This window comes from Buceros rhinoceros, unplaced genomic scaffold (genome assembly GCF_000710305.1).
Source record: "Buceros rhinoceros silvestris isolate BGI_N320 unplaced genomic scaffold, ASM71030v1 scaffold2119, whole genome shotgun sequence".
Taxonomy (NCBI): domain Eukaryota; kingdom Metazoa; phylum Chordata; class Aves; order Bucerotiformes; family Bucerotidae; genus Buceros; species Buceros rhinoceros.
Genome location: NW_010430733.1, coordinates 111,940 through 125,194, shown reverse-complemented (window position 1 = coordinate 125,194; position 13,255 = coordinate 111,940). Strand labels below are relative to the sequence as shown.

The 13,255-nt window shown below is 47.1% G+C and overlaps 1 protein-coding gene across 1 annotated transcript in view; it reads right to left on the bottom strand.

Moving 5' to 3' along the window:
- The window catches only part of PAPPA (pregnancy-associated plasma protein A, pappalysin 1), a gene marked incomplete at both ends in the record, with an annotated part of 111,586 nt that overhangs the window by 12,591 nt on the left and 85,740 nt on the right, over positions 1-13,255 (bottom strand). The window contains 2 exons of the mRNA XM_010143121.1: positions 1,060-1,195; positions 1,603-1,716. Coding sequence (XP_010141423.1) covers positions 1,060-1,195; positions 1,603-1,716 — 250 coding nt within the window. The remainder of the gene's footprint in view (positions 1-1,059; positions 1,196-1,602; positions 1,717-13,255) is intronic.

Genomic DNA, 13,255 nt, shown 5'->3' with positions numbered 1-13,255 from the left:
GGAGGAGGATAAGACTAATCCAGGGGCTCGGGCAAACTGGGAGCTATCCTGTCTCAACCTGCACAACATGCTATGAATTTCAGTTTGTTCTCAGACAGCAGGCACCATGTATACTTGCCTTCTTTTCCTCCATATCCCACCAAATTATGCATCACCCTGGATAGTCATCCAACACTTGTCACTTGTGTGTATTCCTTCTCCTCGCTTGTAGGAAGTTATTTGAGTTTCAGCTTGTCAAAATTTTGATGTTATAGTTAAATTGAAAGCTGGGAAAAAGGGGTTTTGTTTCCTTAAAAGCTGCTCGCAGGGTGACATGTCCAGTTTTCTCCCCAATAGGAAAACAAGGCAGGGGACAGCTGGAAAGGGATTAGGCAAGTCCTACCCTGACCTGGAGTTGGAAGTCAGCGTGAGCTCCACAGTCCTGGAGCTGAAATGCAGCCACAAACAATTCAGCAGCCACAGCCTTCCAAGTTGAGGGACCTGTGCCCAGAGTAGAGATAAAAATGGTCTATCTTGGCACTTCAGCACAACTAGCAGGTCCACAGCCTCTGTCAGACACATCTGCTTGAGGCCATGCAAGTAGCCTGCAAGGACCCTGGTGTTAGAACTTCACCACATCAACATTTCAGCCATTAAATAGCTGTGGAAACCTCCCTGCAATCAGCACTAGCGATCCAACCAACTACACCTTGCGAGGCAGAAGCATTTGCTGTACCAGCTGGTGCAGGTCCCTCACTCCCAGCTACCGGCAGCTCAGCTGTTTCGCTGTCAGTCTCCCCGGGGAGGTGCCGTGCATCAGGCACTGAAATAGTGCTTATTTTAACGGCTAAAGAGGAACTAGTCACTTCTGACCGCACAGTGAACGGGTATGGAGAAATGTCTGTATTAAAAGATGCACCATTTTCAACACACTCTAGTGAAACTCTGGTCATTAAGCAAGTACTTTTTTTTTTGTCTGATGCTGAAAAAACTGAGCGGGAGTATTGGTCAGTTTGTGAATGGGGGTACCAAGAGATTAAGCAAGCAATAAAGAGGGAGTTTAATAAAATACAGTCTTACCAAGATCATGGCTTTGCTCTTTGGTGTCGAACAGCTGCACACCAATGGCCTCCTGCTTCTGATCCAGGTAGTAGGTCCCATCGGTGACCAAGTGAACTAGGACTGCCGCAGCTACCATAGGCTGGGAAAAATAAGCCTGGGAAAACAAAAGGCCGAGAGGGGCTGAGGTGGAGAGCTGTGGTGGGCTTTAAAAACCCCAAGAGTCAGTCCAGGACTTTTAAAATAACAATTCCCATCCCAGGTCACACCGAAGTCTTCTCTTCCAATCTCTCCTACACAAACTAGATAAACTCGAGTCCAGCAGCCCTGCAGCTGGAGGCTGTAACCTCTCAGAAATTCAATAGCCTTGTCACAGGAGGGGACTTCACCACTGACTCTCGAGACAGTGTTCAGAGGCTTTGTTTTGCTATTTTGCACTAAACACTCTTCATAGCAAGGAGCAGCTTGGCCCGGGAAAGGCTGTGCCATGACATTTTGCCTGTTGGAGAAACTTCGTACAGGCAGGCAAAGGGGAGACTTCTGAATGACACGTGCACTTCCTACCTTCAGCCAGAAAATGGTCTGTGTCATGTGGGAGTACTGGAAGTTGGCCGTGCAGGGATACCAGGCGTACTGAGAGACGCCATCGTTCAAGTCGATCACCTTAGTTCGACACATCTGCGGGCGAAAAAACAAACACCAAACAAATGACAGTAAGGAAGGATTATGACTGTGTAAAGTGGGGGAAAATGTCCGGGTGCGCTGCTAGGATAAAATAATACACAGTAATGTCATCTCTAAGTGCCATGAGATTACTCATAAGTTAAGTTTCCAGATCTTCCACCTCAATAAGAAAACTGAAACAAGAAAAGGAGCTAAAGAGTCCCAGAAGCTGGATGGCAGCCAACAGCATCATCTCAGTTTGGCAGCAGGTCTTTGACAGCGTTCAGTTCCCACCCAAATGGACCACAAGTCTTCCCACTGGAGTCGAAGTGACAATCTCTTCTGAACGTACCAACTCACAGCACAGCCAACCTGCAGATCCTCTCCACAGCACTCAAGCAATGTCCTATTTAAACCTGCATGTTACTGTAACCCCAGGGAAGCCACAGATGGCCTCAGAAACTTGGAAGCAAGTGTAGCCAGAAAAGGCCTGTCTCTACAACACGATTTATCCAAACTAGTGTCTTGTTTTGTTAACTAGTTTCTGTAAGTGGAATCACCTTCTTCCTACAGCTACGGCACCTTCCATGGCAGGCAGCAGTGGGATTATAGGAGAACTGCTCTTCTCAACAAAAAAACAAGTAGGTGAATCCCAAGTGCTGGCACGGATGAGAGCTCAGAGAAGCGAATCCCTGTATTTGAACACCAGAGAGCCTTGCAGGGCCATCAGTATGGCAGATGTCAAAACGAAGCTGCAAGAAACAGTAGGATTTACCCTGAAACCACACTGCTCAAGAAGCTGCTTTGAAAAGAGAAATATGTATGACCCCAGCCTTCATTCCCCCAACCAACATGAGAAAGGAAATGCCCACCACCCCAAAGGCTACACTGGGACGCTTCCAGCTGAGGTTCTCACAGCACCTGAAGGGAACATGTTCTGATTCACGGCACTGCTGAATTCGGTGACTGTCATTACCAAAGGCGGGGGGATAGAGGGGATTCCTTGTGGTCATACAGGACAGTGGCCATGGAGCTATGAGTGTAGCCCAGGAGGCAAAACTATCTCCAGCAGTTGTGGTAGCCACAGGAGAGCCCCGGATGGACCACACAGACCACCTGCACTAGGTGCTATCTGGAGTCACATACTCTTGGGGACACGATTAGATTTCTTTCCAAGCCCAGAGCCTGAACTGAGCAATCAGGTGGTGATGCGCTGTCAGTAAAGCCATTCCCATAAGCAATTTCCCTGATTATTAAACAAAAAAGAAAACCCTGAAGTGAAATGGGAGAATTAACAGAGATGGTTTTAACCATTCAAAACCCTATGCCCGCTCGGTGATTCTATGTGGAACTGCCCTCTTGCTTGCAGCAGGCAAAGTCTGGGCAATGCAAAGAGAGCCTGGGAATGAGAAACCAGATTGGCTGAAAGTGAGGTAATCACCTCAATAATCTGAGTCCCTCGAGATCCAGCACAGCGGAATCTATGGGCAAAACATAAATCAGCTTTAATGGGCTGGAAGAAGATTTTTAGTTTATTTATTTTTTGAAACAACTGGGACCAAGCTTCATTGAGGCTAGCCAGTGGATAGTGTTACATTTTACAGCAGAGCAAGGCTTTACATAAACTATCTTTGGCATCTGAAATCCAGGCCAGCAATTCGACATGTACCATTTCGCAATTCTCCCTCCTTGCATTTTCAGCAGCCTGTCTCTTGTTGGGAGCACGGTTTTTATTTTAATACCTCTCCAGCTAGGGAATTTATCTTACCCACATCTGCAATTTATATGGTCAGAGAGCTCTTTGACATGAACAAAGGTCTCATTACTTTTACATGGTTTTGTTCTTATTCTTGTATCTCCTCCTGCTCTATTGGTCCAAAGAACTGGTTGAAAGAAACAGAAGTACTGAGGTTTGGGGCATTCTAAGTGCCACTTCATGGATGAGTGAAAACCTGTATTAAGAAATCACCCAGACCTTCACCAAAAGTTTGAATCAAACCCAAAATAAACCCCTGCTGAGGTGGGATGGAAATCTCTGATAACTTTGAAATGCCTTGTTTGATTTGTGTGCCTGTCTGAACTCCAGCACTTTCTGCTTCTGCCTGAGAGTATTAGCAAAAATCTTAACCTTGCACAAAGAACCTGTGTTCGAGACACGTGCAGCTGAGGTGTGCAGACTCAGTGGCCTGGTTGGGTTTGAGCAGGTTGAATGAGCTTCCTGCTGCTGAGGCTGGTCCATCGCTACTCAGACAAGTGTTTCAAAGTGGTACTGGGGGAACAAGTACCTTCAGGAGAAGGGTATAATTGAGAAGTGTGGGATTGGTCTGACAGACACAACATGAGGAGGGGCTACAGGAGCCTCTTTTACACTAGCTGCTCTAGTAAACTTAGTTAATGGCAAAAAAGTTCTTTGAGATCTTGTAACAATCACCTACAGACTCCACCATCTCAATAGGCTGTAACACAGTTGGTAAATACAACCCCTTCTCAAGTCTGCCCAGTCACCGAGTGTCACACCACAACTGTGAAGTCTGAGAACCGTTTTCTGAGAGGGTCTTTCACACCTCTGCTTTTAAGGAATCCCTAGAAGACGGCAGCAGCATGAAGGTGCTTACTACTGCAGGACCACGACTTTTAAGCTACAAGTTCCAATGGCCTGGAAGACAGAGCATCATCTCTCCTCACAGCTACAAATTCATAGGAGTTCACGCTTATGAGAAATGAATTATTTCCTAACATCCTCCACTTTGCTGCAGTGATGCAAAACAGCAGCTAAAGCACCTGACAGCTGTGGAGGGAGGAAGGGATAGATGTACTTTTTAATTCAGGGTATTAGCAAACACTGAAGTATTTGCTTTGAAGAATGACAGCATCATGCAGGACTCAAAACTTCACTCACTGGGGCTTGTCCAGGTTCTCAGACCCACACAGGAGCTTAGTAACTGCTCCAAAGTATTCGAGGACTATTTGTGTCTACTTACTGGAAGCCCATGTCTACCCCTCCCTAGGAAGCTGCTTTCAATTAAAAGAGTTGATGTCTGTTCCTCTCAGAGGTTCTAATCCAGCTCGTCTCCCACCCACACACTCCGTACACAAACATCAAGAGGCAGAATGAACAAGGCCAGAGAGCACTGTGGGATCTTCCCACAAGAGGGAATGCCTGGAGGATTCCCTTTGACTGATTTATACAACCTCTTGTCAATCACAGGGACAACTTGTCTTCAAACCGCCTCTCCTGTTTTCCTTCTCTTACTCAAGGGGACTGAGGAATGTGTCAGCAGAAAGAGAAAAGCGATGTATCAGAGCGCTTAGTTCATTGCCACATCTAAAACGCATTTACTCTTGCAATCAACTCCATTTCCCCAGAACGTTTTCCTCCAAAGTAACAGAGGAAAATTTGCTGAAGAGCAAATTTTGGAAGGTGCCCCTGTGAATGGTTCCCAGCCATCCCATGGCTCCAGGAAACGTTAAGATGTTGGTGGGCTCCTATTGCCAACGAATCACAGGTTAAGGATCACTGATCTGTGGACTGGGCATGGACTAGGTCTCAGCCTGACTGTGCCCAGTTCACAGCCCCAGTACAACCTTCCGGTCAGCGCTTGGCTTCTCCAGGCCTGAGGCGCCAGCTGTAAGAGAAGGATGATATTCCCCCATGTCTCTTGGGTTTCTTGAGGATAAATGCCATTAGCCGGAGAAGTGCTCAGATGTTACAAAGAGAAGGGACAAACAAGCACGTACATGTGTGAAGGATACACCTCCCCACAGGACTGGGTTAAATACAAACAGACACCGTCCCACCCCTTCGAGCCAGCACAGCCAGACACCACAGGCTTTGCACACACTGGTGGTTCTCGTCTCTCACATTGTAACATCAAAATAGCTCATAATGCAGACAGGCAAAGCTGCTAGTTAAACCAGGATGCTGCCCTGCTCAGCTCTGGCATACGGCCGATGCCACGGCTGGAGTGGACGTGCCTGTCTGCATGCCTACGGGTGGCTGGAAACAGAGCAAACCTCCGGTGTGCGGACCTGTCTGCTCCCAAAATCCCATCTGCTGTTCCACAGCGGGGCTTCCCCCAGACCATGTCCTCCAGCTAAGTATGGCTGTGAAGGACCCTTGCAAGCACTCATCCATCAGGCTGTAGAAGCAACGAAGGGTGGACATGGTTCTCATGCCCCAAAAGTGAGGCTGCTGCCTCTCCCTCCTTCCTTTCCACTGAGGACTGCACTGCTGCCACTGCTGCACCGAGACAGCCAATGCTGCGGGTTTGTGGGACAAAATGGGCTATACCCTGTCCCACCTGCAAAGCAGCAACCAGGGAACAAGCAGGAACAAGTTCTATTGGTGAGGCTTACAGTACCACTCACGCAGCGCACAGCATCCTGAGTGAGCTTGTACCAGTGCACAGAAACACTCACGGCCTGATAGGAAACCCATGGAGGCACAAACAGGACGTGTTCCGTTGTTTGAAGATCCAGCTAAAAAACAGACTTCAACCATAATAACAAAACCTCAGTGATCTACAATTTTTAGCCGACTGCTCTGCAGAATGTTATTTATGTTTAACTCAACACATGCCAGAGAATCCCAACCATGACATGAGCAGCATTTTCACACATCCCTTACAGATGAAAACTTTCTCCCTCCATTGCCAGACGTGGGGTCTGGCAGTCACCCAGACCTTTTATTCTTAAATATCTTATTGCTCCTGTAGACCTAAGGCTAATCGTACCCAAGGATGAGGAACTATGGTGCAGTTTCTAAATATCACAAAAGCTCCTGCTTGTTTATTGCCCAATATTATAAGGCAGCTTGACTGCCACATGGACACCACCCAGTTTGCCGACTGCAGCACAGATCTCCAATCTGTTCTGAAAGCTGTTGCACTGTTCTTCTTATTTAGGCTGGGAACTGGGTTGGAGTTACAGCAAAAAATGAAATTGTCCACATTAGTGAGCACCGAAGCATTAAAAAGGCCAGCATTTGGGTTCCAACAAACACGCCAAAAGTCAGCCCATTTTTACGACCAGTTCAAACCTCAGGAGCCCACAGAGCTCAGATGGAAATTGTGCACATGGGACATCAGAAATTTTGCTCTGGGTTTTCTTCTAGGTTCTGATCAAAAATGATTTAGGATTAGTCTCTTTACTAGTGTCCAGTCACAAGGTTTGAATCAACAGAGGTCTGCCCATCTCTGAAAGTCAGCACCAGGTCATTCCAGGTTGGCCTCTAAGACTTAAGGAAAGCATTACTTTTTCCAAACTGGTACATATGTTAAATTTTTATGTGCACTAACAATGAGTTTAAAATACCTTGTTGTTGAAAAAAAAAAAAAAAAAACCAATCCCAAATCTGAGATTCAGCAGCACAGAACATAAGCATCAAATGATAGGAGGAAGTTGTGTCCTCCCTCTTTCCTACCTTCTAGTCTGCTGCTTCTGCCTCAGCAGCAACTTTCCCTTACCTGAGGTTCACGAACCACAGCTTTTACTCCAAACCTCTCCCTGTCCTCTGTTTCACTAACAAAAAAAAAAAAAAAACCAATCCCAAATCTGAGATTCAGCAGCACAGAACATAAGCATCAAATGATAGGAGGAAGTTGTGTCCTCCCTCTTTCCTACCTTCTAGTCTGCTGCTTCTGCCTCAGCAGCAACTTTCCCTTACCTGAGGTTCACGAACCACAGCTTTTACTCCAAACCTCTCCCTGTCCTCTGTTTCACTAACTTTACTCAGTTCTACTAAGTTTCATGCTCTTTGTCTGCTTTTGCCTGTTTTCATTGGGGTACTTAAAGGTCTGATGGCAAAAGATGAGAAACCGCAGCAGCCCTGCTCCAGGACAAAGGCGGGCAGGTGATCAACAGAAAAGCACGATCAACTGGAAGCTGATAAAACTCCTGGGGTAACATGCTGATGCTCTATTACTCCCAGATTCCGTTGGCTCAGAAGTAAGAGGAAATCTCACCCGTCAGTTCTACCCGTGTAATGAAGAGCGGGATTTGGCTGTGGCATTGGGAAGCAGATTACAGCTCTTGCAGGATGAAATAAAGCCCCCTTGCCAGTTGTCGTGTCCAGTCTCGGCACAGCCACTCCCCCCTGGATTCTGGATGGTGTCTGAACCTCGTGGTAATCGATTAGTACATTATTGCAGCTTTCTTAGCACGGAGCCCCAGCTTTCCGCTGAACGTTTGGCTGCATTGTTTGGTAATTGGAAAGTGACCTTTACGTGTATGAAAACAGCGCAGCCTACATGACATTGCATCAATGCTTTGTTTGCAATGTGACACACTGATACATTCATCTACAATAAAACCGACAGCATTCATTTCCAAAGGGAAATTGCCTTGGGTAGAGTTTTGGATGTAACACAGTGCTGTGATTCAGAAACGAGTGGGAGGTACACGGGCTATTTGGTTTTGTCATGTGCGTTGGTTTAGTTTCAAGAAAGCAAATAGGAACTCCAGGGATTTCCATTAGATGATGGTCCAGATTGCATGTGTATTCAATATGTGTTATTAACTTGAGTTTTCTCAAAAAATGCAGTTATTGCACTTGCAAAGAGGCTGTATGAACAATATATTTCGATTTTTAAATCATGCGGACCTGCTTTCTTTGAGCTTTCCTTTGAATTTCTGTTATCTCCAGATTCAAAGCATTCATTTAAAACTGGTGAGTTCAAATCAACATCACATAAATCCACAAACTTCACATGGTGTACCTGAAAAAACTGTAAATCAGTTCTGACTGGCCCTATCCCAAACCCACACCGGCTTTGACATCCAGCCAGGTGTAATCAAAACATCTCAGATGCTCACTGGACCTGTGGAGAAACCAATACAGAGCTGGGATTTTACACAAAGCCCTAAGCAGATGATTTTTACATGGTTCAAAGGCTCACCCCGAAGCCATCAGCTGAGCCAGGGCCAGAAACTACAGAACAAGAGTGAGAAAAAGACGAAATAGTTGGTTAATGGGGTTTAATAATCAGCTCAACTTTTACACAAGCAAATACCAGCATCAGGAGCTCTGAGTGCAACTTGCACTTGGTGCTGCTTCTTTCGCCATTCAGTAACGCGCACTGAAAGGACACGATGCGCCCAACGGCCTCACAGGAAGCACGTGCAAGTGTAACCGAGCAATTTGCCACGTGCTCCTGTTGATTCATGTCAGATGTTTGCGATTTCTTCAGCCCACCAGAAGGACATAAAGATGCTGCTCTCACACAACAGCACCTTCCACCCCACCACTGCTGGGATCGCCCCCAGGAGGTGATTCTGATTCTTAGAATTAGCCCTGAATTGCCTTCAAATTCACAGATACATCTACCAGCAGAAAGAGCAGCCAAATGCAAGCCTCTAGACAGACAGCGCAGAGAAACAGTGCCCAGACAAGACCTTCTACTTTCAGGTTTGCAAACATCAGCCTCATTAAAGCTAAAAGGCATTTTCAATCTGCAGCAAAAGCTCCTGCCTACAACTTCCACATTGCTGCTCACAAAAGTGTGAAGGCATTACAGACTGATAAGTGCTTTAACAGACTGTATATCCATCCACTGGAGAGCGAGGTTAAACAAATACAGTAGCCAGAACATTATTGTTGGCTGCACACTCCGGTTCCCGAACTGCCTGTCTCTAACTTGAACCAGCGAGGTCCACTACAGCAGAGCCTGCACACAACCGCGGGCCAAGGCTGGCCGTGGGGGTGCTGCGGCAAAGGAAAACAATCCCGTCCCGTAAGCTTTTACCACTGAGGAGTAGAGCAAAGGCGATTTTTGTTGGGTTTCTTTTTCTTTTCCTTAGACTGAAGTGTTTCATTTGGGAGCAGCTGGCATCAGAGAATCCACCCGTCAAAGGCAGAATGTGCCCAACACTTTAGGAGGACTTCAAATATATTTTTATTGTATTAGTGGATCCGACTCGCTGTAGTGTTGCTGGTTTGGCACTCCTGTGAGACAAAGCAGCGTGGGCTTGTTACAATGAACTTGGTAACATGCCCTCCTTCCTTCCCAAAGCTGGTCCTATAGATTTGCTGGGATGAAGAAAGCACACAGCTCATTAGAGAAAGCCCAGGAGCAACAACAACAAATCCCTACAGAACTGCGGCTCGAGGACAAGTGCTCCATCACAACAGTATGCTGGCTGAGGTGGACAGAGATGCTTAGAAGCACTTGGGCAACTTTTCTGATAGGAAGAGAAGCCAATAGAGATATAAATAAAGCCACATCTTTTTCCATTATCAAGGAGGAAAAAGCCACGATGCTTTTGTTTCCAGCACAGTAGGAGTAGATCTTAAATATCCCTGTATCTAACCCCACCTCTCCTGAACTGCTCCAAGCGCAGACGGGGCATGGGAGCAGCTTCCAGGAGCTGTGAGACAAGGCAGGTGCTACCACGAGCTCTGAAGAACGCTGGCGAAGCTTCGCCTGCGGCTGAAGCAAACAGCCGTGCAGTGGTTAATGTCAGCGCTGACCACATGATCACATTCAGGAAAGGTCAAAAGAGTGATTTTTCATTTAAAAACATCTGTGTGCTTAAAGAACAAAACTTTCTCGTGTGCAGAAAACCAGGGGTTTCCAGCGCTTTTATTTCCAGGTTTCCAGCTATGTTTAGGGTTATGGTCCATGTAAACATGCCGGGTAAACCACACGCAGCCCTCCTCACACAGCATTTCCACAGGCACAGAAAACCGAGGGTGCCGATCTTCTCTCCCTCGCTCTTCGTGCCTCTCCAAGCTTCTCAGCTTCCCCCAGAACGCTCCCAGCAAGCCAGCCAGCCACCCAGTTGTTGCCCTTCCCTATATGAAGACATACACATGCCTCTAATCCTAAGGGTGTAAGTCTGCTCCGGGCTGTCAACAGGCTTTAATTGGATACATCCAGGGGATGACACATCGGGAAGAGGCCCTGAGCTTCTCAGCGAGAGGGAAGGCTGTGGTGGGGTTCCCCGGGGGTGCAGCGGCGGGGGCATGGGGGAGAGCTACCATGTGCCGTCCCAGGCAGCTGACTACGGTTACACCTCAGCAGGCAAAGCCTTTCTGTTTCCCATCCAGCGAGTCAGCCCTACACCAGCATGCATTAATTAAGATTAAACCCTGCAGCTTGTTTTTCTTAATACCTGAAGGCACGGCTTGCAGTATGCAAATCAGAAGGTTCCCCCTCGCTTCACTGTGTTTTTTATGAAACTGCCGAGTAACAAACTGCCGCCATGCAAACGAATTCCTCTGAACAGGTTGGACCATTCAAGGACAGTCTGTGGACAGTTGCTTCCTCCAGCCTACGCATATCTGCACCCAAGCAAAGGTTTGGCTGCAGGAGTCTGGGGAAGCCTGTTGCTTCCCTCCAACCTCAGAACTGGTTGCTCTAATAAACCTTAAACTCCAACACATTAAGTCAAAAGACCACTTGGAGCACAGGGGAGGAAGGAACTCACCACTGCCCAGGCTCGGCCTTTCCCAACAGAAACAACCACTGAGAAACAGTTAAATTTATATACAGTGAGGTTTTCCTTTACCAGCAGGGTAAGGAGCACAGGGCAAACACAGTGCAGCACCCCAGGAACATACCTGCTCTGCTAGAAGGGCAGATACTTGGATGGAGAAAGGTGGAAAGAAGGTCATCCCTACCCTATGCTTCAGCTTCTCCTCTCTAAAAAGAGACTTCTCTTCTCTGAGAGTGATGACTTAAGGGTTAATTACCAAAAAATGGGAAAATAAGATCCACTGCCCAAAGTGCTAAGCATCAGGATTTTGGCCCAAGGACCAAAATGGCTAAGCAGAACTTGATATTCTCCTGAGACGAGGGCTTCTCCCAGAGAGTAGGTACATGCACAGACAGATAGTAGCACTGATCACGCAAATAACCATCGCCTGGCACAAACTGCTGTTTGCAGCCAGACCCTGAGGCTATGGTGGAAACCCAGGCCTGGGGAAGGCTCCTGCTGATAGCAGGGGGAGCTGGGTCCCCTTCCCAGACAGATGAGTCATGTCCCCTGATCAGATTCACCACTGAAATAACCTCAGAGGAAACAGGGATCCTCCAGCTGTACAGGCTGAAGTTCCAAAAACGAGCACAGATTTGGGGTTCCTCATCAGTTCCAGCTCCACCTAAGGCAGCACAGCTCAGCAGAGACTTAGAGCAGCTCAAGAGTTTACCCAAATGGCCCCCAGTTTTGTTTTGTGGTTTGGTATAGGTTTTTTTTCCTTTTTAAAGCAGGTACTTATTTGCAGGTGGGGTCAGAGGGGTTGACTCGAGAGACTTTCAGGACAGTGCTGGGTAAGCACCATCCTCCAACAACCATGCCTTTTAGAGACATCTCCAGATGAACACCCTAAAAGTCACTGGCATTCAAAATACGAGGTCTCTTATGGCAATGTGGGCTAAAATGCCTCCAGTACTCCGCACAAGTAGTGCAGACAATCCTTCATTTAAAAGAAAAAATAAATTCTCCACTCCTGGCATGAGAAAGTTTACTTTCAGCTTAAAGAAATGATCGTGTGGTTTTGGGGATGGCATTCCGTTCCGCTGAAGAATAGCGCCCTGCCTGCTTGCCTATCTGTGGCTTTGTAGCTACATTACAATCCTGGAGAGCTCTGTTTACATATTTGACATGTTTCCTTGTGCAGAACATGAAACCAAATTACATAGTAAAGGCCATTACGGCTTTGCTCTTGCACCTTTTTCCATCCCCTCCAAAATAATCGACTGGGTATTTTTAACTGCGCTTGACTGACTGGAAATGCTTCAGGCAGGTTTATTTGCTGTTGCACAGGGAAATCATGCAAAAGCCGGTGAAGCTACATGCCAGGGGGGTAGGGAGAAGTCGGCCGGGGCGGGGGTGGGATGAGAAATGCCGAGAACCCTTCATGCATGAACAAAGCAAATGTGTCGATGCATTTATGCAAAATCATTCTGCTCTGAATGGAGAGGGACTCAAGACAAACAGCCCGGATGGGATGCAGGAGAGCTATCCCACGCTTACGCAGGACATGCTCTGCATCTAAAGGCTTGTGAGCAGCAACAGCAGACAGAGAGACTGGCAGGTTGAGGGGCAAGGGCCGAGGAGGAGGGTCTCCTTTCAGAGGAGTGCATGCTAACGAGCACCGCCGCGGTCGGGGGGTCCGGCTTTCCAGCTTGCTGATGCTGGGGGAGTCCAAGTTGTTTTCTATTACCACATGTGATCTGGGTGGGTGGCTGGGTGCACAGCAGATAGGATTATAAAATGGTAAGTCACTTCCTAAAGAAGCACATAATCATTATTATCCAGGACAATATTCCTTTCTTGCCTTTCTTCTTGCCTCTAGCAACAACAAATGGCATGGAGTTCTGCTCTCATTTCATTAGTGGTAAATGTCTCCTGGTCCTAGGAAGATGCGACCAATTTCCGGCACCTGAGGATTTTTGGTTTGACCTTCATCTCTGAATAGGTCAGATTGAACCTCTCGGAGAGTACTGATGGCTGCTTTGCTGTCTGCATCATCCTTTGTTTCTTTTATCTATTTTCTCCACAGTACACAAAGGGAACACAGTGTACCAGCCCCTGGTACTCGCTGTTCTCTTTC